At 46.2% G+C, this 27,460-nt stretch overlaps 2 protein-coding genes across 2 annotated transcripts in view; one reads left to right on the top strand and one right to left on the bottom strand.

Annotated features, from left to right (window-relative positions):
• LOC124647100 (protein IQ-DOMAIN 2-like) overlaps nt 1-26,205 on the bottom strand; it is a 35,529-nt gene extending 9,324 nt beyond the window's left edge. The window contains exons 1-3 of the mRNA XM_047187086.1: nt 26,140-26,205; nt 22,671-22,790; nt 21,841-22,568 (exon numbers count right to left, since the gene is read on the bottom strand). Of these exons, the coding sequence (XP_047043042.1) occupies nt 21,846-22,568; nt 22,671-22,790; nt 26,140-26,205 (909 nt within the window). The 3' untranslated portion in view covers nt 21,841-21,845. The remainder of the gene's footprint in view (nt 1-21,840; nt 22,569-22,670; nt 22,791-26,139) is intronic.
• Nucleotides 18,708-19,397, top strand: LOC124708409. The gene has a single exon (XM_047240085.1). The coding sequence runs from the start codon at nt 18,708-18,710 to the stop codon at nt 18,945-18,947; it is 240 nt and encodes a 79-aa protein (XP_047096041.1). The 3' UTR covers nt 18,948-19,397.
• Nucleotides 26,206-27,460: the final 1,255 nt, after the last annotated feature.

The raw sequence follows: 27,460 nt of genomic DNA, 5'->3' as shown, positions 1-27,460 counted from the left end.
TGACATCTACATGTACTCTGTATGTCTAACATGGAAATTGTTGCCTGACTTGAATGTTTTCTAGCTTTAGTAATTCTTTCTTTTAAGAAGAATTTAAGAATTGTACCAGTTCATGAGCACTTTTTCTGCATGTGTGTGTGTGTCAGGGATTTCATCTTGGTAGCCATGGCCGCTGGATCTATCTTGTTGGTAGCAGTGACCTTCGTCTTCGACTTGGTGGGTCTAGGTGAATGTCAGGTTCCTCTCTTGTTTCTTCTCATTTAGGACTCTGGTGGTGTGGTTGTAAATCTATTGTATTGGCGCTGCTTTGGCTTAGTGTTCTGTGATGATCTCCAATAGAAGCTATATTATGTAGCTAGGAAATTTGACGGTATGTGGTGTTTTTATGGCTGGTCTATGTCAGCACTGCTTGCTTATGCTTCTTAGAATTTTGTATTGGCACTGCTTTGATTTAGTATCATGTGTTGATCTCCAACGGAAATTATGGCGTGTAGCTATGAAATTATTAAGGATTTGCTGGCTCGCTCGATGGTTTTTGTTATCTAGTTGTAGCTCACTATCTGCAGCTGCGAACTTATTATCACTTGGCTTTTTATGTGCCAAATGCATGCATGCACGCATGATATTATTTGCCTTGTTATATTTGAGTAGTTCAGTGGCATGTCACACATCAGTTTAGGCTGTTGGAGTCATTGCATCAGAGCTAGGGATGGATACAAAAAGAAGCTTTGGTCTGAGCACATATTTGAAAATTCTTTAGTGCTGAATATTACTAGCCTGCCACATATATTCTGGCACATCAGGCCTTGAGTGAACTATGCTGAGCTCTTGATTATTAATATGCTCCATAGATTAGTTTTGTTCACTAGCACAACTGGTATGGCACTATGTGCAGAAGTACTTTACTAATGTTTGTTGGACTCCTTAGTACATTATTTGAGTCATGTAGGCCTTGCATATCACATTGGTCTCATGTTTGTCTCTGGATTGCCTTCCAAATATTTCTAGAAGCTTGCCGCCTTTCTAATCAGTTTTGCTCTTGCCTTGATTGAAACATATGCACGTCGTAGTATGAGTGATATAGCATTTTGATTGAAAATTTGCAAGTCTTTGTTTGGGGTCATGTTATTGTCTAGCTTCTGAGTTACAATAAACCTGACACTATTAGTGTTTGTCTGTATATTCTCAGTTATGAAGAACAATATATGCTCAAACCTTTATGTAGATGCCTATTAGTCGTTAGCCATGTGGTATAAATATCTCAAACCTTGGTCCGGACAAGTCGATTAGTCAATGTTCTGCTCTGAATTAGCAGCAACCTCCTTTTGCTGGCTTGTTGCTTGTTGCGAGATTTAGACTCCCGCACTGTTCCACATTATTACACTACATGTTACACATTGAAAATTACACTACATGTTACACATTGTGCTTGCCTACATTATTCTCCTCGTTGTTTAAACCGTCCTCCAAATTTTGAGCACTCCCTGCTAATTAATTTCGATTGATTAACTAGCTTAATCACTAGTTTTTATTACCGGTTGGGTAGTGAACGAAGCATTAACGTGTGTTCTTTACCGGCTATTATTTGGAGTTACAATTGATAAGTGTTAGGTTTTTCTTTTTGTTGACCTGAACATGATTTGTTCTTTTATAAATATCAGTTTTTGGTTAGCTGGGTCTTGAGTAAATGAATGAATGAATGAAGAGAACAAGTGTGTTTATTGGCCAATAGACATACTTGCACTCCTACCCAGCCAGCTTATAAGAACAATATATGCTCGTGTTGGGTGTTAAAAGAACTCTACTGTTTGGTTTGGTTAAAATGGATTTAATTCAAGTTGCCCAAGTCATTTTCTCACTTTGTTTTTATCAATCTGATAAGAGCTGGCGCTAGGATTTATTCATTGCACTCACATTTACTTACATAGTGTTATGTCGAGGACTTGTCGATCTCTGTAGTTCATGCATATTGGCATGCTTCTTATGCTCAAGTGTTTTTTGCTTGCTGGGTAAAGATTGAGTTAATGCAGGGTATAAGTGTATTTTGTATTGGCTGTTATTTTGGAGCCTTTTCTAACTATCAGTATTTTGCTTTGCTGACCATGCATTGTTCTTGTTCGAGGATAACGAGGAGGGCTAAACAATGACAGTTGTGGCCTTCGTCTTTGACTCCATGTGTTGTTTTAGGTAAGTTTCTGGTTCCTAATTGTTGTGATTTCTTTGTGCATGTGCCTTTGTTGTGGCCTTCGTCTTTGACTCCATGTGTTGTTTTTGGTAAGTTTCTGGTTCCTAATTGTTGTGATTTCTTTGTACATGTGCCTTCCCATTGTTGGCCTCATGTTTTATCTGTTTGTTTGTACAAACTTCTACTACTCAAGTTTTTTACAGTGGAAGGACACTTTATGAAACTCAGGTTTCTAGGTCAGGTCCCAGCAGTGATCATCTGCTCATGTTTTATCTGTTTGTTTGTACAAACTTCTACTACTCAAGATGTGAACTCGTTGTTCCTAGACCTGGGATCATTTGTGCTATTTTTTCATTCTTTTCACCTCGGAGCCTGTGACCTGAGATCAAACTAGTTGTCTGCTGCATGTAGCTAGTTAGTTGTTTAACTTTTACTCTTACTTTGACATGCTCAATTCTCAATCCATATTATTTGAGAAAATTGGTCTATCTTATTTGCATGTGATGATGTTGAGAAATTTTGTGACTGCCTACTTGCTATCCAATGTCAGTTTCCTTTGTTCATTGATTGAATTAATTAGTGGAGAATTTACATTGTTTGTAATCTTCCTGGATTGTATAGTCTGAGCTTGTGGAGCTATCCATTCTCTGTAACAGGAGCCTTGCCTATGCTCAATGAGCATGGTGCTCTAGACAGTTTAGTGCTGCTCAGTTCAACAAACATCATGTTCCTATTTCTTGCAGCCTTTTTGAGCTAGCATTTTCAAATCATATCTAATAGTTGTGCACTACTTTTGTGCGCATCAAGCCCCTGGGCATGCCCATGATGGCCAGCAAGGCCCATGGGTAAGTCTTGGTGCCAATTTTCCTGTGTACAGTGAGCGAGGAGTAGTAGGTGTAACCGGCGATTTTGACCCGACTGTATTTTGCATGCAGGACTGCTCATGCTTTGAAGCCCAAGACTTAACTCCAAGAGCATACTCCGTTGCGAGCAATACCAACTCAGAGTGCCCCGAGGAGGTCCAGGCGTAGATCACCTGGTTGTCGCGAACTCTGAGAGCATAACCCTAGGCTGCCGTGTGTGGTGTTGCGGTGGATGGACTCCCTTGCGCGCTGTGCATTGGTACCACCTTCGGGTGGCTTTGATTAAGAATTTCCTAGGCTGCCGTGTGTGGCGTTGCGGTGGATGGACTCCCTTGCGCGCTGTGCATTGGTACCACCTTCGGGTGGCTTTCATTAAGAATTTGCAAAGTTGAGATGTTTTTTTTGGTATGGGTTTACTTGATTTCTATTTTTTTCTCTTCTTCGCTCTAGACTATCAAGTGTAGGTAGCTTGTGCTATGTGATGATAAGCTAGCACGCAGTCTTACTCGTCTGTTCTTTTTATTTTTGTGGGGAGTAGTGTTGTTTTGCTTGGTCACAAATTGACTCCTTCTAATATCTAAATCACTTCTATCATTCTAAACCTTTTGGACATACATACATATAGTTTGCACATTCAGGTTCATTTTATCTGTTAATGTTCCTCCAGATTATACCCTGCTAGTATATTACATGATGATTATTAAATAACTGATTTTGGATTCCTGTTTTCCACCATGAGTGTATCAGCCAATGTAATCTATTCAGGTCCATTCTATATTATAAAATGATGGATTATCCAATGTCCATTAACTCCTATCAAATCTATTAATTTGTACTAACTAAGTTCTGTAGCTTCTAGTTCTTTTCATGGAACTAAAATAATTTATTTTGTCAAATGGTCATATATACGACAGTTCTGCAGTTTCTTGTTTTTAGTTCAGCTCATCTGATCTCTCTTTCTTCTACATGCTCACAACAACGCCCTCCAGCTCAAAAAAAAAAAAAAACCCTCTGCTATTAACTTCCATCACCTTAAGTGATTCGTTTTGTCCAAAAATATTGGGTAAAAGGAATCTGTTCATACTTTGGAAGAGAGTGTTTTCTAGATATTTTGCATTTCTCCTATGTAGTTGGCACCTGAATTCACGCCTCTGCTTTTGGTGCATTGTCCAAGCAAGAAAGTTGATGCCCAAGATATGTTAAGCTAGGTTAACCCATTAGGATGCATGAGTGTGATGTATGTGTTTTCCTGGAGCCTAGCCACTGTTGGGGAAATCGTTAACTGGTAACTTATCGGTCAGCTGGCGAGTTGGGGGTTAATGGACTAATCGGCCAGTTAATCAATTTATCGGCCGATTAATCAGCTACTCGGTGGCCCTCCGAGTAGGGATTAATCGGCCAGTTAACTGGTTAATCGGCCGATTTTTGTAACAGTGAGCCTAGCTAGTTAAGTTTTGTGTGCTAGGTGCAGTTCTTTTGTAGTGAGATGGAAGTTGTTTCTAGCTCATGAGTGAACTGATAGTGGAGAAACCTCCTATATACAATAGTCTTCTTTCTTTTATTTAGAGGACTCTGACCTGATGGGAACATTTGGTATACCTGAGGACATGGTGGCTCGTCAAGGTGTTACGGATTTCCATTCAAATAATTCTACGCTTCCAGTATTGGTACAATAATCGCCATGCTAAAAAATCGTTCTTATTGGTGTAGTTCCCTTGTTATAGTCATTAATCATCTTACTCAAGTTTTGGTTATGGAAAATGGTGAGTGGATGTAAATTCCTACTCAAGGGTAGTGTCATAAGTGTTACTTTTTGTTCCAAAGTCTTTGCCTGGATTTAGGTAGAGTATAGTGCAAGTAATGGCTATGTGAATGCAAACTCGAGATGAGTTATGGAAGGCGTGGATTAGTTTGATTGAATCGTCTCAACACTAAACATGCTAGTGATGTGTATTTAGTTTTGAAATCAAGTTAGTTAGGTCATGTGATAGGTTTGATGATATCCTTATGCTAGATTACTTGAGTTTTTCGTAAGTTACGATAGTAATGCATGCTTCACATGTTTCCCTTGGACGTACGATGCCTAGAAAAACTTGATATGTTTTTGGTTTAAGACAAGAATGTATTACTCAACTCTTAGATATGAGTGTGTGGTTCCTGCCTTAGATATGAGTGTACAACTGTTGTAGGCTGTATTGCTCAACTCTTACTTTCTTGACACTGCCTTAGAAGTAGTGGACTCATCAGGCTGGATTCATTGTTTTTTAGCTAACCTCTGTTTGTTCATGGACGAAACCAATGGGATGCACTGCTCTATTTTTTTTTGTTGCTGCTGTTGTAGGTTATATGTTGCTGTGGTCATTGTTAGGGGTTGGGCTACGCTGGTTGGCTACGCTGGTTGGCTACGCCATCATTCTGGGGCGCTTCTTGACCGAACACCTGTGAGCCCCTTCTTGCTTTTGGTATTGACTTTTGAGTGTATACTGTCACCGTGGTCTATTGTGTGCTGGAGTTGTGGAGTTTTGGCGGTGAGGTATGCCTGTCCTAAGCCCTATGGGTCCTTTTCTGAAAACCCATAGGTGTGATAATCCAGTTTTAAGCTTGGATACTAATTTAGGAAGCTTGGTGTGTTGTGTTTGCTTGCATTTTTTTCGGTTATAAGACAGCGATAATTTTTTGCCAGGTCATCTAATTTAGGAAACTAGGTGTTGAACAGAATTTTACTCTTCCCATTGATAATCCTTTTTAGATTACAAGCTCATGAAGTCTGAGCTGCGATCGAGGTCTGAAATTGTTTGTTTGGGCCATATAGGCAATCTCATATTTGCATAGAATTTTTTCATTCATACAGACTTGGGTGGTTGCTTATTCTCTGATTAATTTGTATGATGTTCTTATTGCAGACAGCAGAAATGAAGACCATGTGAAGAAACACCAGAACTTGCTAATTTTTGTTAGGATTAGAATCTAGATGATGTCTCCTTGTTGCCGCGTTGGGTGCAGGCATCTCCCTTGGTGCTCTGGCAGCGGTGCTATCCACGGGGTGGAGGGGAAAAGCAGAGGGGCATGGTGCAGTGATTGCAAGAACGACCTGATGCTTTTGAAGCGCAGAAGTTGAGTTGAAGCATGAAAATGCAGAAGGAAAAGGAGCTATGAGAAGACAGACTTGGATTAAGTTGTTTTAGTTGCTAGGATAGGATTGATCTGCTAGCTCTGAACCGTATAATCATAATAAGTAGTAGTAGTATTACACTACTGTTCTGAACCTTGTTGTGTAACAAAAAGAGTGCTATTGTTGTGTGTTGGTAGCTGCTGATGCTACCAATTAGGTGGCACGAATTGCGTCCTGTGTATGCTGCTGCTGGGAGTAATTGAAGATTATATACATCCACGGTCAAGCACGAGTTGAAGCAGCAATATATATTAAGATTCAGTGTCAGAATGAATTGGCTTTGGTTAAAAGTAGATCATGAATATGTATGCGCGCTTGCTATTCGACAAGGACGACCACCTCCCTCTGACCCTCTGTGCACAACCACCTTGCTAATAGCAAGAAAATGTGTTGTGGTTGTTGCTTGTTACCTAGCTACCGCCCGTGGATCTGGGTAGGATGGATCTGCTAGCTCACTCGGTAATGATGTTGTTTTTGTTTCTTCAGCGAGGGACTAGACAGATTATTTTGGTTGTCTCCAGCTTGGGGGTGTAATTGATGTTATATTCATTTTTATCTCACCGGACGGGTAGGTAGAACAAGCAAGCACATTAGTTCTCTTGCTGTCAAGCCTAGATAAAAAGAAATTACATATTCAATAAATTATAGAATTTGGGTTAAGGAACATGTGAGCCGACCCGGCGACCTCCTGTAGCAAGACTGAGCCGTCGAGCATGCAGCAGCGAAGTAGATTGATGTGGTTGCTCTGTTTTAGCTCTGAAAACCGATCGAGCCAGGCTAAGAGAAATAATGCCCGACGTGTCCATTAGCTACCTTGGAAATCCACAGTGAGCTTATAGGAGATGCTTGAAGGAGGTCGCAACAGTCACGTTGGTGATCCGCCGCTGAAGCGATTCGGAGTGGCATCTCCTCTGCCTCGCCGATACAGAGCGTTCTCTCCTCTACCTCGCCGATTCAGGTCTTAGAATGATTAATATAGCCTCGATTCAGCTGCTCTCTGGTTCTTTGATGGCCATTAGCTACCTTGGAAATCCAGTGAGCTGTGGAGCTCCCTGGCAGTAGCATCCACCGATGAGGTAGAGCAAGATCATGAAAATTCAGGCCTTGAAAGACTAATAGCCTCGATTCAGCTGCTCTCTGGTTCTTTGATGGCCGGTCTTGAAAGAAATAATGTGGGTCTGTGTTCGATTGCGCCGGCTCACCCAGTATAATGTGAGCCATGTTCCTAGCGGTTTGGCACAGCCCTGGCCTCGTAGATTTGCCGGCCATGGATGTAGACACAGGGCATGCGCGTGTAGGCCGGTCGAGCAGCGGCTGCTAAGATGAATTGTGCGTCCTGGCGAGTTGTGGCTGTGTTTGAAAAATGGAAGGGGTGTGGGAATGAAAAGAAGAAGACCTTATATGAGATGCCTGAGGTTAATTGAATTGATGAACAAGTAGGGTCACTCAGGGAGTGGAGTAAACCCAACCAAAGCCAAACTCCCTTGATTTTTCACCGAAACGAAACTAAACAATGTCTTGAACCGTGGGTTAGAACCGTTTACGGAAATGGTTGAGATCGAACTGTTCGTTCAAAGAGTTAACGAAGCAGCACACGCACTGACGCACGGAAGCACCCATGGACATATCGATGCTGCTGCATGCTCGACACCGGCAGCGACCGCGCGTGCCACTCCACGGCAAGCAGATCACGTCTCTCCCCGGCCTGGAGCTCTAATGGCCGAGTCCGCTCCTCACCACTGAAGAAGGAATGGATGTCAATCACGCTGTCGATTTGCCGGCACGCTGTCGTATACAGATAGGACACGGAGAGGAGGCGACTGGGAGCGGGCCGGAGAGCGTGGGTGTAGGATCGTAGTAACTGGCGTTGCGCCGGCACGCGGCGGCGTATACCAGAGAGGCAAAGAGGACGCGGAGAGGAGACGATCGGGAGGGGCAATTGAGGTCAATTGGATTGATGAACAAGTAGGGGCACTCGGGAGTGCAGACGATGTGATGGATGGATGGACCTGGAACGAGGTCGCGGCCGTCACGTCGCGCTCACGGCGCCCTCGCCGACGATGCGAAGCGATCGGGAATGGCATCTCCTCTGCCTCGCCGATACAGAGCGCCCTCTCCTCTGGTCTGGTCGCCGACGGTGCGAAGCGATCCGGAGTGGCATCTCCTCTGCCTCGCCGATACCCTCTCCTTTGGTCTGGTCTGGTCGCCGACGCCAAAGTCACGCGATAGCCGACGCGCGGCAGCATGGCCATGACCTTGTACTTATAGGGGAAGGGCGCCGTTTGAGCTAGGGAGGTAGGTAGGCGGGAATTAGAAGAGGATGATCTTGCTGCACTGGTGTGATGTAATCGTGTGTTGCAGGGAGTGTAGAGGAGGGAATGATGGACGGCGAGGATGCAGAATACACACGGATCAGTGACGTGGTGTGTTAATTGATTGATGAATTGATGAGGATGAGATAATCGAGGGGTCGTGGTTGAGAGCCAATGAAATGGATAGACGCCGGTCGGGGGTCACCTGCATGCCGCAACTGACGGTCGAGGGTCCATGAGGGCAGGCGAGCAGCGAGGATCGACCTCTTCCACACGCGCGCGGACATCCCAGTGCGCGCGTCCGCGTCCCGGACCTCGCTCGCAGACCTCCGGTCGGATCGTCCGCTTCAGCGAGGGCCTCCTCGTCCTCGTGCACAGGTCCACCGCGGAGATCCGCGTGCTCAACCCCTTGACGCGCGTCGCCGTCGACTTCCCGTCGCTCGCGGCCGTTTACCCCGAGGCCATCAAGTATCCATGCGCCTTCCTCGGCATGAGAGCTGCGGTTTGCAGTTCCGCCTCCTCCTCCCGCTCCATAGCCGTTCTTCTTGTTGACAATACTCATTGCTCAACTGAACAACCGCAGAGAGGCATGTCTGGCAACATCTATGAGGTGGACCAAGGAGAAATGTATACACATTTTCATTTATAATTTTCATTCTTCTTTTATAATTTTCTTTGAGATTCTTTATGCTCTTGTGTTTAGGAGATTTGAGAAATCGAGTTCCTTGCATGAATTGATGTACTGCAATTCTGCTGCAGCTACTAGCTACGACGTGATGAGAAACATATTGTCCTATCATCCCGTAGCAACTTAACATGCATAACGATTAACAAGCAACGTTTTTATTTTTTGTTTCAATACTGAGAGGCAAACATTGCAACCTGTCATGGTTGTTTATTTCGCCTGGCCCAATTCCTTGCATCTGGATGTTCTTGTCAACACGCAGGTTTAAGGCCTAGTGTTGTGATATCCCGTTAAAAAAGGTTCCATTTATAGGAAGGACTCTATATATTTTTTTACAATATTTAACCTTTCCAAGACATATTTGTTTGCCTTCTAAAAAGTAATTGAGCATTTCTTCTGCTCAACTATTGGCTAAATAATTTTTTTTGAAACAAATATTTTCATTTATATATGTTTAGATTTAGTAACGTACTCGCGGAATGGCATTACATAGATAGTCAAATCAGTAAAAAAATAAGGGATCCATTCTATTTGCCCTTTAGGAGAAATTATTTCTCTTTTATCAAAACTTGCAAAAATAGGTGTTAACCTTTTGAGTGCAATTTGGAGCGTAGGTGGTACCGGTTTGATGTTTATTCTGTGAAATCTCCATATCGAAATACCGGAGGGCATCGTCAGCCGGCTATACTTCCAACTTTTATTTACGATGTAGTCAGCTGGTTATTTTTTTTAGATCATGTAGCACCATAGTGGGGACAGAGATTTGGTGCACATGAGAACTAGTGATCCCTTTTTAGAAAATTAATTAAAATCATATTTCTAAATTTCAAAAAGATCTGAAAATAAATCATGATGTAGTCGGTATTGTATCCCACAAACATTTTGTATGGGCTGTGTAAAAATGACAAATAAATGTCTCGTGGGAAGCTATTTGGGAGCATTGAAAATTGTCTTTTTTATACAAGTAATAAAAAATATCATTCATTCGCGAAAATTTGTGTGCGAACATAGAATATACGGGTGTACAGCTATTAAAAAAATTCAGATTTTTTGACATTTTAAAATAGGCTTTTTGAATAATAGGTGTAGTAATTGAGTACACCTATTCGCAAAATGCATTTCCCAAAAAAATATGTTCTACTCTGCTTCCCGTCACCGTGTTGAGTATAGATGTCGTTCTTGCTGACAATACTCATGCTCTGTTCTGCTTCCCGTCACCGTGTTGCTCTGCTCTCGAAACACGCGTTTGCACGAATACATGTCCCCCAAACGCTCGATCCGGCGCTATTTGGGGGACGCTTTGGGGAACGCGGCTGGAGATGCTCTAAACCCTTTGTCTAGTGTAGAATCTTGGACACTCAACAAAGCTTTTATTTATTCACAGTTGACTATAGGGGTTTTCCTCTTCAAACCACGCTTATAAGCTCATATTATGACCCCATTCGAGGGGAGATGGTTTCTCCCTGACGGTGACAATAACAAAGAGATCCCTGTGATTTTATGTGAGATGCATCATTGTAAACATAATATTTAATGTTTTGAAAACATATAAAATTATAGCCTACACTTACTTATTTGACGATAAATCAGAAAACTCTACACGTGTGAATATAGCTACCTTGGTCTGGCCGCTTCCAACCAATTTGGTGCGTGTGAAAATCCATGCATATACTACCTCCATCCCAAAGCTCGAGGCTTAATTTTTTTTAGAAAGTCAAACCAAGTAAAGTTTGATTAATTTTTTTGAAAAATCTATCAATAAATATTTTTGAAAACATATAAAATTATAGCCTACACTTATTTATATTTTGTATGTTAACTTTTTTTGGTAAAACCTTGATCATACTTAACATAGTTTGACTTTTAAAAAATAATAAAATCCATGCATATACTATGCTCTCTCTCTCTCTCTCTCTCTCTCTCTCTCTCTCTCTCTCTCTCTTGAAATAGGCTTTCGCCCCGCTATATTAATATAGCAACCAACCGATACAACAAGCATGTTGGGGCCGCAGCAAAACCCAAGCCCAAAAAAACAAAAGAGAAAAAATGCCGACACCGGTAGCTCGACAAGAACGAAGACGACTCGCAACCGTTGCACCCTACGGAGAATTCCACAACACTCCTAGCAACACCTTCAACAAGGAAAGTGACGACAACATCGTTGCTGCCCGGACTAGTCCTAGGGTTTCTCCCCGATACGCGGAAGGGATTGGGGAAGAGGGACAACTAAGATGCATGAGAGGCTAAAGAAAGTACATGCACACCAAATTAAGATGGAGCTCGTCTTTGAATGGTCATCACTATTTTCACGTGAACAACAATTAGTATAGGATCTCCTCGATGAGGCCCCTCCAAAGAGATTAGCATGTCACGTACTGAATGTGGAAGAGTTATGTGGATCAGGTTTCATGGATGTTCATGGTGTTGTACAATCTTTGTCAAGCAACGAACGATACTAGAGAAACTAAGAATTTGCAAAACCCTAATGCAGTGGCGATGAAGATTGCTGATGCCTTTTGTCAGACGAAGGGTAACTGGCAGGGGGTGGGGGTGGTCATTAGAGATCACAATGGATGCTTCCAAGTGGGGGCATGCCATAATTTTCAGCCGAGGGCGCTAAACTCTTGGCATGTCAACATGGTCTATTGATTGGTAAAGATCGTGAGTAACGACGAGTGGTGCTGGAGACAGACAACTCTAGGGTTGTGATAAAGCTTGAAAAGGAGGAACGAGATAGGTCTCTATATAGTTACCTCATGGAGGAAATAAAGCTTCTCCTAAAAGGTTTTGATGATGCCTCGGTTAGTGCGATACGGAGAACAACAAATGGTGGTGCACATGTGTTAGCAAAAGAAGGCAAATTTGTAGGCCTTGGCTGCAAGCTAGCATTGTTTAGAACCTTCTTGTATCAGATGTTTGGGTGATTTGATATAATCGCATCGCCTTTTCTCAATCAAAAAAGGGAACTCCTCGATGCCGGCTAGTGTCTCTCGTGTGTTATCATCATTGCCTTGCCAAAAACATACAAGTCATCAAGGGGTGACTTGTAAATATTTTTGCTTGTAGCGATAACATTATTTTACAATGTTGATTCTCTCGGTTGTCAAATGGGTAAATGAGCACGAGGACGAACGAACATTTAAAGAACATAACAGGTGCGTCCACCACTTTGGTGAACCGACCCTTATAGAAGATTTTGTCCTTGACGATGCCATTGCATGAGGGCCTTGGCAACCTACACACATTGCCGCCCATGAAAAATGCGGGAAATGGTGGCGACGTGCAAGGGCAGGTGTAGCTCGCCGGTTACCCGCTTGACGAGTTGCATCATGGTCGCAACGAGATGCGGAGGAAGAGGGGAGAATTTAGCTATAGTTTTGTCCCAATTACTTGTGTATAAGTGCATGTGTTGGGTCGATGAAGTGTATGCATATTGTTAGTAGTATTGGATTCCATCTAAAACACGTGAATTCAGGCTAGTTAATTAATAGCCATGCACGAATAGTAGTCCTACTCCGAGGAGTAAAATTCGCATATCTGCATAGTCCCGAGGAGCCAACAGGCCATTTATTATAGCTTGATTAATTAACGTCTCGTTACTCAAAGAGGCGTCGCTTCGGCATTCGGGCACGCACGACAAACACATCGCGTGAGCAGTCCTAGACGACCCACCGTGGGGAGACCAAACCTATCTCACCTCCACCCACAGCCGCCGGCCACTACGTCTCCTCCTCTGCAACGACGTGCCGGCCGGCCGGCCACTGGCCCTAGACCTCCCCTCCGTCGACCCAATCCTCTCCCGAAACCCCCTCTCTCCATGACCTCCTGTGAGATCCCAGCCACGCCCCAGCTCCACCGCTCCATTCTCACCGCCGTCCGACCTCGCCATTCTCCGCCGAACCTCCAGCACCCTCCCCGCTGTCGAATCCCTCGTCTCCAATCGACTGTCAAGCGTCGCGACCCCGAAATCGTCGTAGGTGCTCGCTGGTTCCCCGAGCTGCTTCTGGTGGTCGCCTCCGAGGCCCTGCTGCCGGCGTCCCCTCCGGGGAAGAAGCGGGCGACTTCACCGACCTCCTCCACATGCTGCTGCAGCCGCCGGCCCACAGCGCCGAGCTTCTGCTCCTCCTTCTGCCGGCGACGTCCCCGACCTGCTGCTGCTGCTGCCGCCGGTGAGGTCCATCTCCTCCCCCTCCTACTTGTGTTTTTGCCAAGCGGCGGCGGCGGAACGACCGGCGGGAGCGCCAACCGCGGCGACGGCGCCGACTCTCAGAAGAGATCAGCCGCTCAAACGGCCGGCAAATCCAGTGGCGGCGGAGGGGTGGGAGGCGCGGGAAGGAAGGAGCGACGAGAAAAAGGCGTGAATCAACGGTTTATGCAACATGTCGCCGACATGTGGGAGCCCGCGTCGCTAAGCGTCGCTTTTCGTTGTATCCGGCGTGCCCGGAACGCCCCTGTGGGACGGGGACGGGCTCGGGGCGCCGGACACCGTATCGGGGCGCGCCGGACAAAAATGGACTTTAGAGGACGCGGCTGCAACTGTTTTTTGGTCCGGCGCGCCCCAAAATGCTTTGGGGACACGACTGGAGATGCTCTGACAACAAGTGAGCTTCGGGTGCAATTTACATGATGCTGTTGTGGATGCCGGCCGGCCAATCAAAACCAAGAAATCGAGCACGTTTTGTGGTGCCCATAAGTAAACGTGTAACGTGTTACACTAGGTAGGCCACGTACGTGTATCCACGTGCATATGATTGGTGAAGAGGAGTAGAGTAGCTCGGCCAAGCAAAGACGTACACGTACGTGGCGCAATCGAAAATTAAATGAAAGGCGCGCGTGGCCATGGAGCAAAGCGTGCGAAAGCGATGCTAAACCAACTACCTGGAAGCTGCCTGCAGCACGTACGCACGCGGCAGCCGACGTGGGCAGCCACAAATCAGTAGCCTGCTCCACCACCACTCCGACGGCCGGCCGGCCAGCTTATATAAGTAGACCAAGATCTCCATGAACAACCAGTCAAGCACTGAAGCACCGAGCCACAGAGTTTAAGAAACCTCGACTCCACCGGCCCTTCTTACATTGCAACTGATCGGTCGTCGTACAAGTGCAGATACCATCATCGACTCATCGTCCATGGCCTCCGCCGCGAGATCCTGCGCCGTCTGCTGCTTCGCCGCCGCCGACGAGGTGGCGCCCACGGACACCCTCCGCGTCCTGCGCCTGCAGCGCCTCCGCCTCCGCCGGGCAGCGACTGGCTGCCTCGACCCCATCGCGGAGGAGGAGGAGGACGACGAGGTCCCCGCCGCCGGCTCGCCTGGCGCATACTCAAGCAGCAGCTCCAGCGCCGTTGACCTTGCACAAAGTCACCGATAGGGTCGTCCAACAGCTGGACCAATTAGACTCTTCTCTCGCTGTAATACACACCTAGTACTCCAATTCGTGCACGCGTGCATTCTGTAATTATCCGTCGAGGCAACAACAAACGAATCCGAGTTAATTAGATGTCAATTGTCTATGTCGTTCTTTCTGACATCGCTTGAGCTCTCTTCTACATCCATAATGCTGATAGGGTATTTTAGTATTAATATATACTCTTTGTCGTAAATAAAAGGACTCGAGCCATGCTCTGTTCCGTGTTGCTCTGCTTTCCCGATACGAAACCTGTGGTCATGGTAATATGTCTTCACGAGCCGGTTACAACAAACCATTCTGTTCCAACTTCCACACCCTGTGCCGGCGAGTAAGGAGTCCAGGCATCTTGTGAACACTCATAATCTTTTCCAAGAATTTTAGATACTTCAGAATTTGAATTTTGAGAATTTGTATCATGATATCGTTTAGTGGATGGTATCACTAGATATGTTCTCTAGTCGAAGCAAAGGCGACCCATCTCCTCTTGGATGCACTTGCAGATGCTACCTCAGTTGAATAGCGATGCTACTCAGTACTTTGAGTGTATATTAGGAACTTGGCCCAGCAATGTATTCCGTATTATGAACTTACACTATTTGAGTGTATATTAGGAACTTGGCGGCCACGAGCATGGTGTGCGGGCGATGGCGACGAGGTTCAGGCGGGCCGGATCTCGGCCTAGATGGGCTCGGACAGGTCTTGACCTATAGCACACGTTTCGTTGTTCGACGTCGACACCCCGTTAACCCAGGCTTCGTCCGCATTAATTATGAGGAAACTAGACATGGCGATGGTGCCATTCTCGGATTCTCCTCCGTCGGAGGTGGTCGGCCGGTTGGTCGTGGCCTGCGGTGATTTGGGGAAGTGCAACTGCCGGTGAAAACCGAGCTCTGACTATGGTCATGGCGGGTGATGGCGGTGTCTCGCGTTGTCACCTTGTTGAAGGCATCGCCTTTGCCGTCGGCATCTCCTCACTCGTCATGCTCCGAGGAAACACTAGATCTGGGATCCCGAATTGAACGATGCCGGCGCTTTCGGCGTCAATCTTGCTCATGAAGGCACTGTGTTTGGAGCAGCTGCTGGATGGTGGAGGCAAGGTGAAGCAGTTTGCATCTTCCTTGTCGCCGGCAGCGTGGTGCATCGGGTACTCGGTGTCGGACGTGGCAGGATGATCTCGCGCAAGGTGGTGGTGTTGTCTGGTACCATGGTGACATCGATAGCGGGCCTGGCAAGGTTAATACATTGATCCATGTCCTGAAGATGGGTCGGTGATATATAGGTGCGGTGACTTCTCGAGAATGTGCAATGGTGCATCCTCACTATCTGCCACACTGGATTGTGCTTCCGCTTGGTGTAGCCTACAATTTTAGATGATGCGCGTGGTGTGAAGTGTTGTGACATCAGCTTTCGGTTGATCACTGTGTTATCTTTGTAAAGCATTGTTGAAATATTTCTAATAAAAAAGATGCGTGCATCATTTTGATGCAGAGGTTTGAGGTAGAATCTCTATTTTAATTATTTTTCTGTAAATAGTTAGTTACATCGTCCCCATTTATCTGATTATGACATGCAGTTAGCTAGCTTACAGGACAACAAAGAAACAAGATTGGCGACCACGACGTCATAGCCAGCTAGGCGTACTCTCTTAATTAACTCAAGCTACTACACCAAAACAAGTGAGTTTCCAGTTAATCGGTCTATGATGATGGTTGATACTGTTATGGAAGTCGGCCGGCCAATTAAAACCAAGAAATTGAGCACGTTTTGCGGTGCCCATAAGTAAACGTATGGAATCCCCCGAGATGGGATTGGCGGCGGCGGCGTCTCTGGAAGGTTTTCCGTATCGTGGCTCTCGGTACTGGGGGTTTCGCGACGGAGGCTTTAAGTAGGCGGAAGGGCAGGTCAGGGGGCCACACGAGGGCCCCACACGCCAGGGCCGCGCGGCCAGGGGCTGGGCCGCGCCGCCCTGTTGTGGCGGCGCCTCGTGGCCCCACTTCGTCTCTCCCTCGGACTTTTGGAAGCTTCGTGCAAAAATAGGCCCCTGAGCGTTGATTTCGTCCAATTCCGAGAATATTTCCTTATTAGGATTTCTGAAACCAAAAACAGCAGAAAACAACAACTGGCTCTTCGGCATCTCGTCAATAGGTTAGTGCCGGAAAATGCATAATAATGACATATAATGTGTATAAAACATGTGAGTATCATCATAAAAGTAGCATGGAACATAAGAAATTATAGATACGTTTGGGACGTATCACATATACAATAGGAAGTTCGATGGGTCTCATGCTTTTGTTCTTGCTCAATGGCGTGTGGACGAGGAGTTAGACCATTATTGACGTGATGCGGTTGACAGAGGTGAATTTGCTTGTACTTGGGAGGACTACAAAACTTTTCTTCGTGATCGTTTCGTGTTACCATATATGGAGGAGAGTGAGCAGCCGTCCGGAGTTGTGCATGCAATAAAGGAAGTGGGCAAGTGCATAGTTCCTATTCAGGAGGTTTTGTTCCACTCCCACCAGTCACTAAGGGCGAGGTAATATCTTCAGAGGAGATGGAACCTGGCTCTGATACCATGGACACTACTGTGACTGTTGAGGAGGATGTACCATTGAGCGGGCTGAATATGCAACTCAAGAAGGTATGCTTGCAAGGCAGTTGACAAGGTTCAGCTGTGAAGTTTGTTTCAGACTCAGTGCATTATCAAGGGCAAGGCTTGCAAGTTGATGATTGATGGTGGCAGCTGTACTAATGACATTAACAAGGCGATGGTGGCAGCATTGGGATTGTGTACATGGCGTCTTCCTGAACCTAAGCGTCTTGAGTGGTTGGATAGCTGTGGTATATATGCCGAAGATTACTCATAAGGCGCGTGTGCCATTTGCAGTTGATGACTATGTTGATGACTGTGTTCTCATGATAGGTGTAACCTAAACTTTAGTCTAAACTTATCTAACCCTAACCCCTAGCCGTCTCACCTCCTTATATGAGGGGAAGGTGGCCGGCCAACCCTTGCTGGGCTGGGGCGCCCCACTATGGGCCTACCCTGGTTTGGTTTGGACAGGCCCAAAACCAAACACAACACTAATTTAATCCTAATTGGCCCACCACATGACCTGGCTACATTATTTCCTAACATAGAATGAATGACACAACCTTAGACTTAATTATTACATAGCGTAGGTCGTCCTAGCGTGTCACTCCTGAATCCTCGATAGCGTAGCACCTAGCTTTGTGGAGTCCTGAAATTGGCCATCACATAGGCCTCCATGCCCGTATCAAGCTGCCAGCAGCACGTTCGTACGCGGGCAGCCACCACTCCGCCGGCCGGCCGGCTAGCTTATCAGACCACCAAGATCTCTATTCACAACCATACCTCGTACTAGGGCCGGTCCTGAGGTCGTCGGAGGAGGACGAGGAGGACGAGGAGCACGACGTCCTTGTTGTTGGCTCGCTCGACACATACACAAGCAGCTGCTCCAACGCCGTCGACCTTGCCCAAAGTTATCAATAGTCTCGTCCACGAGCTGGAACAATTAGACTCTTCTCCATTTTGTCCATGCTGATGTAATTTAATTGCTCCATCGAGGCATCAACGAATTGGAGCAAATTAAGGCTTCTAAGATAGGAGAATCACAGAAATGGAAAAGGTCGGATTAAGATGTCATGACTACTTGAATTTTATGGAAAAATAATTTTTAAATTATCTTCATGATGTATGACTTAATATTTTGTTCATATAGTTACACTTTAAGATTCCTATATGAATGTTAATACGAATCAAACAAGTAGTATAGGAAAAAAATTCCATAAAATCTAAATACTGCATAAATCTTATACAAATTCTATGAATCAAAGGGGCCCTTAGATGTAAATTGCTGATAATGCAAAAAATAATATTTTAAGAATGAGTAACTGAGTATAGATGTCGTTCTTGCTGACAATACTCATGCTCTGTTCTGCTTCCCGTCACCGTGTTGCTCTGCTCTCGAAACACGCGTTTGCACGAATACGTCTTCACGAACCATTTACGGCAATTCATTTTGTTCCGTCTTCCACACCCCGTGCTAGTTGAGGCGAGATGGTGTGGCTGCAGTACGCGGCGACCCGGAGGCAGCGCGCCGCCACGGCCGGCCTCTTCCTCACCGGCGCCCTGCTCATCGCCGTCGCCGCGCGCCTCTCCTACGCCAACGTCGAGCCCCAGCGCGCCAAGGCGGCCGAGCGGCGCAAGGTCCTGGAGGCGTTCATCGCCCGCAAGCGCGCCGCCGTCGCGGGAGCAGGCGACTCTCACTCCTCCCAGCCAGATCCACCGAAACCCTAGCCGGGTCGCGCGCTCAGAATCCAACTGCCAGTATCCCCGGCATTCAGTCGGCAGTCGGAGCAAAGGGGATCGTTCTCCTCCTCACCTGGATCGCAGGTGTCACCTCAGTTGGATAGCGATGCTACTTTCATTGTGTACTCCGTATTTAGGAACTCGGCCCAACATTGTATTCTCAACTCAGATTATTCTTCCTACCTCGGTGGCAGAATCATACTGCAGTGTTCCTGTACTCAGCCAAGCATTTCGTGCACAGTTACCGTTCCCTTCGAGAGCTTGCCTGCTCTGCACTACTAGATTTTGCACGGCACAGTATGTTCTGCTGATCTAAATTTCTGCCCCCTCTTGATAATTGTTTGCTTGTGCTTCAGTATTTTCAAACCGGGATTTCAGATAAATAAACCGATTGTTGCTGTACAAGCATTGTTTTTCTTGTGGCTGAAGTTATGTAGATCAGGACGAAGCAGAAACACTGAAAAACTTGAAACTTAATGTCAGAAATGCTAGTATTACTTCTCAGCCGCATCCACTTATTCCTTCTGCTGAATAACTTTGTTTTCATCCAACCATCCAAATATATATCGAACTCGTCCTTAATGTCAGCTCTTGGGAGGATCTGTGCTTTCAGTCAGGAAGATAATCCGAACTCAGATGCAAGTACAAAGGTGATTTGTGACAAAGAGCGAACTATTTAGTGCACCGAAGGTCCTGTGAATGCTTCAGTAAGGATATGTTTCTTGTTTTGCCTTATGTTAAGTCGCCATTATATCTTTAAACCTTTGTTTGGTCATGATGGCTGCATTGCTAACTGATAAACAGTAGAGAGGCATGTCTGGCAACATCTATGAGGTGGACCAAGGAGAAATGTGTACAACATTTTCATTTATGTTGCCTCTCTTATTGTGCACCAATGGATGTGCCCATGCAAGTGTAGTTCAATCAAGACATTAGTTATGACTTATGACCCCCTTTGCCCTTGGCTTGTACTCTCTCCGTCATCAAATAAGTGGATATCTAGCTCTAAACTTTATCTACAAAAGAGTGTACTCCTATTTTCCCAATGCACTTTAATTGCTCCTCTTTCATCCTACGGAAATCAAACCCAATAATATTAAGCACATGTTCTCCTTGTTTTCTACATGCACTTAGCTCATTGGAGGTGAAATAATTAAAGAGGAGAGATGCATCTTCGCAATGCATTTTTCACTCCACTTGACAATTTATCTTGGAAAACCCACATGTACACTTATTTGTGGATGGAGGGAGTACTTGCATATGAGGTCTGATTCGGTTAGAAGTCAAGTATTGATGTCTTGTCTGAGCTATGTATGTGGGCGTTACTGTTTTTGTTCTGAACTGATAAAGCTATAATTATGTCATACATGCATTTTTTTAGTGCTTACGAATCGATGTAACCTAATTCATTTGCTCTTGTGTTTATGAGATTCTAGATATCGAGTTCCCGGCATGAATTGATGTACTGCAATTTTGCTGCAGCTACTAGCTACAACGTGTTGACTGATGAGAAACATATTGTCCTATCATCCGTTAGCAACTTAACATGCATAACGATTAACCAGCACCGTTTTCCCTTTTTGTTTCATATACGGAGAGGAAAACAATGCAACCTGTCATGGTTTTTTTATTTCGCCTGGCCCAATTCCTTGCATCTGGATGTTCCTGTCAACACGCAGGTGTCCCAAATGATGCACAATTTGTGCAAAACAGTTTCCACAAACTCAGGATCAGTCATATGCACTACAAAATATAACCTTGCTTGGGTGAAGTACTAGTTGATTAAAAATGAAAACGTTGCTGGTTAATGGTTATGCATATGAGGTCTGATTCGGTTAGGAAGTCGACTAATGTCCTGTGTGAGCTATGTACGTGGGCTTTACTGTTTTTGTTCTGAACTGATAAAGCTATAATTCTGTCATATATGCATGTATTTTTAGTGCTTACGAATTGATGTAACCTAATTCATTCTTCTTTTATAATTTTCTTTGAGATTCTTTATGCTGTTGTGTTTAGGAGATTCTAGAAATCGAGTTCCAGGCATGAATTGATGTACTGCAATTTTGCTGCAGTTACTAGCTCCAACGCGATGAGAAACATACATAACCAGCAACGTTTTTCTTTTTTTGTTTCAATACTGAGAAGCAAACATTGCAACCTGTCATGGTTGTTTATTTCGCCTGGCCTAATTCCTTGCATCTGGATGTTCTTGCCAACACGCAGGTTTAAGTCCCAAATGATGCACAATTTGTGCGAAACAGTTTCCACAAAATCAGGATTTTCAGTCATATGCACTACAAAATAGTATAGCCTTGCTTGGGTGAAGTGCTAGTAGATTAAGTAGTCATCCCTTGTTTGCTGGCTGTTGCTGGAGAATTTCTACCTAATCTTAGTGAGAATTAGAATAATATACCCAGATTAAGAGTGGCCAGCCTGACGACATAGTACATTTTGATCAGTGTTCTAATAACAGAAATTTGATATGCTGTTGTGTTGAACATGAAAGATTACAGGTGCGCAAGAGCACAATATAATGATGAGAGCAGAGTGGTACATTGACAAGCTCATTGGGGAATTTAGGACGTTTACAAGGCATGGAAGAAATATATTGCTCGCATAAATATAAGACCTCTTACGTACAAACATCAGCATCGAAGGTTCCGGTGACAAACCCATATAGTTTTACACAAGCAACAAATGGAATGAACTGACAGACACCGAGAATCTTGTCCTAATGAAGCCAACAATGCAGCCATCATAACCGGACAAAAGAAAAAATGCCAATAATCCATACATCTGATTGAACTTTAAACCTTTGTTCATGCGTGGAATCTGTATATCTGCATAACCATAGCCCCCTCTTGCCACGTGTGTGAATTACTTGTTTCAGCCATTGATCGCCAGGGCCTCCAGCTGTGGTGCCTCAGCAATGTCCTTCACCACACTGTCTGCCACCTTGGGAGGACCAGAATGCCGCCTCATTGGCGACGGAGACACCGAACCAGCTGGGAAGGACAGCCTCTTCTTGACAGATGCAACAGGGCTTACTTTCTCTGGTGCCTCTGCAGCATCGACCAATGGCGACCCTTGGAGGCGGGACTTGGCCCTTGCGGATTTCGTGGCGGCCATGTAACTTGGGACTGATGGAGAGCTTGCGAGACTCTCGTCGTCCCGTACAGTTGAGGTGGCTATACTGTGCCGCCTTGGCCGCTCGGACTGCACGCTGAGGACACTCCTTGCATCGTCATCCACCTGCGGAAGCCTGTTCTTTGGTGTAGCAGGTTTCTTCTTCTCAACAATTGGTGTTACTTTGGCAGAGGGTGTTGAAGGGGACAGCCGGGAGGCTGGGCGGGTCAGCTTTGGAGTCGTTGGTGATGACTTGTCTGGCTTGATGCTCCGACTTTTGAAGGCTTTTGTGATCTCACCCTCTCCAAGGTTCAAACTTATGCTCTTCACAGATATGTTGTCACCGTTGCTTTCCTTGTTAGTCCCAGTGCGGCCACCGTCAGAAGGCTTTGCTGCCATCCAGCGCTCCAACCAGCTCCAGCCCCAGTGTGGGTTGTTTGGGTCTACAAACATTGGGTTGGAGGACCTTGAACTGCTCTTCCACTGCAAAGTAGAAATTTTGAAACAATTTTAAGAATGCTGTTGTCAAATGATAGGAAAAAATTTAGACTGGCATCTGTTCTCAAGAATCAGGAAGCCCCCTACCTGATGGGAAAATGCATATGCGAGCGCTCTTTCTCTTCTAATCGCAGCCTCTTGCTTGCTTACTAGACTTGCCTCAATCTTCTCCTTGGATTGGGTGCTATCATCCCAGTGCTCTCCCATCTGGTATAATCAACAAAATAGAGAATGTTTAATGTTCACAATGAGAAGTTGTGAATAGCTGCAATATTTTGAGCAAAACAGAAATCACTACTGCTGGATGATATTTGTTTGTGAGGATACTTCTGGATACTAGTCAATGGGATTTTGCTCTTTTGTCACTCAACAACTCACGGGATTAATTATACTAGCTGCTAACTCCGAAACACGTCCGTGGTTAATTAGGCGCCATTACTGCTCATCCCACGGAAATTGTGCCGCCACAACCAATTCGTGGTTAAATTGGTGACTCCACGTCACCGATCCGTGGCATGGAGCATCGTGGACATTGGTATGGTGCTGGTTTGGACGCCCCAGATCTTCCTCTTGGCTGACTTTCTAAATTTGGTTTTGGCGCTCGAGTAGTATGGATTGCTGTATTTTTCGTCACCTTATACAAGCATGCATGTCTATTGTTGTATTTTGTCACCTTATACAAGCTTCTCAACCGTGTGTGTAGATACATTGGACTCATGTTTTTCCTTTCACAAGGAGCACACATCTATTACACACTTGCACTACACAGCTATGTATATGGAGAAACTCTCTAGGCCTTACAACTGCCACAACCTCTGACGACTAAACGTCCCATCCTCTTAGGAAGTCTCTCGCGGAAGTAGAGGGGTCACAATCTAGGGCTTTTTGGCCCACCTTAAATCCTTTGTCTGGTGTAGAATCTTGGACACTCAATAAAGCTCATTTTTATTCACAGCTGACTATATGGGTTTTCCTCTTCCAAACCACGATTATAAGCTCACATTATGACCCCATTCAAGGGGAGGTGGTTTCTCCCCGGCGGTGACATCATCATTATCGCCGACGGTGACAATAACGAAGAGATCCCCGTGAGGTCGGGTTCGTCGTCACCTTACCAAGCACAACCACCGACCTTTCAACATGCCACAACTGACACCACCCCCTCATATCCCGCCGCACTTTCAGATATCTCCACTGTTCACTCTATCTCTTCCTCTAATTAATTGTGTATTTTCGGTCCTTCTAAATTTCCTGAGCCAACCTATAAATTAGATTCTATATTTTGTATCGGTGAGATCCTTTGGCGGGATGCTTTGTTAACTGGAAAAATTTCCTCTTATCAATTATTTTATGTGAGATGCATCATTGTAAACGTCTTCAGTTAATATTTAATGTTTAAAAACATATAAAATTATAGCCTAAACTTATTTATTTGAGGTTTCAGCTGAAAACTCTACACGTGTGAGTATAGCTAGCTTGGTCTGGCAGCTTCCAACCAATTCGGTGCGTGTGAAAATCGATGCATATACTAGCTCCATCTCAAAGCTTAAGGCTTAGATTTTTTTAGAAAGTCAAACCAAGTAAAGTTTTACCAATTTTTTTGAAGAATCTATCAATAAATATTATATTTTATAGATATCATATGAAAATATATTGCATTATCTATCTAACGGTATTGATTTCGTATCTCACATGCTAACTTTTTTTTTGGTAAAAACCTGGTTATACTTAACATAGTTTGACTTTTTTTTAAAACAATACAAGCCTTTGCATGGAGGTAATATATGAAACGTCGCCAGGAAATGTTGCTAGGTAGTTTTTGCATGGACTTGCACGTCAATGCTTAATTAGACTATACAAATAGTAGTTGCACCTTCAACAAGGAAAGCGGCGATAAGGTCGCTGCTGCCCGGACTAGCCCTAGGGTTTCCCCCCGATACGCGGAAGGGATTGAGGAAGAGGGACAACTGACGCCCTTTAGGAAGGTAGGGTGACACCCGCATGCGTCACCGCGTCGGTGTCGGGCATGCCGACCCGGATTTCTCCCGCCCACCAAAACCACAAACCCAGACGATTCAACGTGCTCCACCTAACTTGCCGCCCACCAGCACACTCGTCTTGAAGCCATCCTCGCCATCTCTCTATGGTCACCGGAGTAGGGCCTAGACGCAGAGAAGAGAGGAAGCCGGGTCGGGGGTAGCAACACCTCAACCACGCGGGAGGGAACTACCTCCACCACCTTCGCGGTAGCCAACCGGACATGGCAGCGAGGTCAAACCAGACCCACACCGGCCAGGCTGGGCCCTCACAGGCCCGCAAAGTCCCTACAGCCATACTGCAGCAGGCCGACCGGAGCACCGCCACCACCTAGCCACCGCCGCCGCGCCTTCTCTGCTTCGAGGGAGCATCGCCGGCGCACCTGGGGCAGACGGGCCATCCCGCCCAGATGGGCCCCAATCTGGTCCGAACGAGCATCGTGGCCATCGGTTTGATGTTGGTTTTGATGATGCATCGGTTAGTGCAGTACAAAGAACAACAAATGGTGATGCACATGTGTTAGCAAAAGAAGGCAAATTTGTAGGCCTTGGATGCCAGCTAGCATTGTTTAGAACCTTCTTCTATCAGATGTTTGGGTGATTTGATATATTCGCATCGCCTTTTCTCAATCGAAAAAGGGAACTCCTCGATGACGGCTGGTGTCTCTCATGTGTTATCATCATGGCCTTGCCAAAGACATACAAGTCATCAAGGGGTGACTTGCAAATATTTTTGCTTGTAGCGATAACATTATTTTACAATGTGGATTCTCTCGGTCATCAAATGGGTAAATGAGCACGAGGACGAACGAACATTTCATCAAGAACATAACAGGTATGTCCACCACTTTGGTGAATTTTCAACCCTTACAGAAGATTTTGTCCCTGAAGGTGCCATTGGGCGAGGGCCTTGGCTGCCTACACACATTGCCGCCCATGAAAAAGGTTGTGACACGGACATGGGAAGCGTAGTCAGCATGGCGGTGGGGATCGGGGATGAATCGAAAGGGACAATGTTGCGGTAGAGAGCAAGCGACACATACGTCGCCGCTATTCATTGAAATGGTGGCGACGTTCAAGAGCATGTGTAGCTCGCCGGTTACCCGCTTGACGAGTTGCATCATGGCCGCAACCAGAGGCGGGGGGAAGAGGGGAGAATTTAGCTATTGTGTTTGTCCCAATTACTTGTGTATAAGTGCATGTGTTGGGTTGATGAAGTGTATGCATGTTGTTAGTAGTATTGGATGTCATCTAACACGTGAGATGCAGCCTAGTTGGTCATGCACGAATAGTACTCCTACTCTGAGGAGTAAAAGTCGCGTACTCTATCTGCATAGTCCCGAGGAGCCAAGAGGCCATTATAGCTTGATTAATTAACGTCTTATTCCTCTAAAAAAAAATTAACGTCTCGTTACTCAAAGAGGCGTCGCTTCGGGCACGCGCGACAACCGTCCACTCGCTCAACAAACACACCGGGAGACCAAACCTATTTCACGCCCACAACCGCCGCTATTCCTCACCTCCAACCACAGCCGCCGGCCACTATGTCTCCTCATCTGCTGCACCGACTGGCCGGCCACCGGCATCGGCCCTAGACCTCCCCTCCGTCGACCCAATCCTCTCCCGAAACCCCCTATCTCCATGAACTCCTGTGAGATCCCAGCCACGCCCCAACTCCACCGCTCCATTCTCACCGCCAGCACCCTCCCAGTTGTCGAATCCCTCGACTCCAATCGACGACACCGAAGCGCTGCATATCAGGCAACACCTTCAACAAAGAAAGTGACGACAACATCGCAGCTGCACAGACTAGTCCTAGGGTTTCCCCCGATACACGGAAGGGATTGGGGAAGAGGGACAACCAACGCCCTTTAGTAAGGTAGGGCGACACCCGCGAGCGTCACCGCGTTGGTGTCAGACATGCCGACAAGGATTTCTCCCGCCCACCAAACCCACAAACCGGGACCATTCGACGTGCTCCACGTAACTTGGCACCCACCAGCACACTTCACCACGGTCTTGAAGCCATCCTCGCCATCCTCGCCATCTCGCTATGGTCATCGGAGCAGGGCTTGGACGTAGAAAAGAGAGGCAACCGGGTCGGGGGTAGCAGCACCTCAGCCACGCGGAGGGAACTACCTCCACCGCCTTCGCGGTAGCCAACCGGACATGGAAGCGAGGTCAAACCTAGCCCACACTGGCCCGGTCGGGCCCTCACAGACCCGCAAATTAAAGTCCCCATAGCCATACTGCAGCAGGCCGGCCGGAGCACCGCCACCACCTAGCCACCACCGTCGCGCCTTCTCCGCCTCCAGGGAGCATCGCCGGCGCGCCAGGGGCATATGGCCCGTGCCGCCCAGATGGGCCCCAATCTGGGCCGAACGAGCCCGCCTAGCACCTCCGCTTGCACCGCTTCGCCGCCAACGACGACGCTGCTGCACCTCCTCCCACCCGGCGTGCGGGTCTCAAGCCGCCACGTTGAACCGCTGACGGCAGATGAGCACCAACCGACCGCACCTACCCTGTGCAGGCGCAACATCGAGAGGGAAAAGTCGAGGGTCCGCCGCCGCAGTCCAGGCCTTGCCCGACGACGCACGCTGATGATGGCGGGGGAGAATATGAGGAGGGGGCGCGGGACGAGGGAGGCGGCGGTGCGGCACTATCGTTCGCGGGGGACAACGCAGGTCGCGAGTGGGGTTTTCCTGTTGCAGTGAACTCATTCTCATGCATAACATTATTTTACAATGTGGATTCTCTCGGTCGTCAAATGGGTAAATGAGCACGAGGAAGAACGAACATTTCATCAAGAACATAACAGGCCTGTCCACCACTTTGGTGAAT

Source organism: Lolium rigidum, chromosome 4 (genome assembly GCF_022539505.1).
Source record: "Lolium rigidum isolate FL_2022 chromosome 4, APGP_CSIRO_Lrig_0.1, whole genome shotgun sequence".
NCBI lineage: Eukaryota > Viridiplantae > Streptophyta > Magnoliopsida > Poales > Poaceae > Lolium > Lolium rigidum.
This window is presented reverse-complemented; position numbering and strand designations above follow the sequence as displayed.

Coding starts and splice junctions, on each gene's coding strand:
- LOC124708409 (XM_047240085.1), top strand. CDS start 18,708: ATGGTGTGGCTGCAGTACGCGGCGACCCGGAGGCAGCGCGCCGCCACG.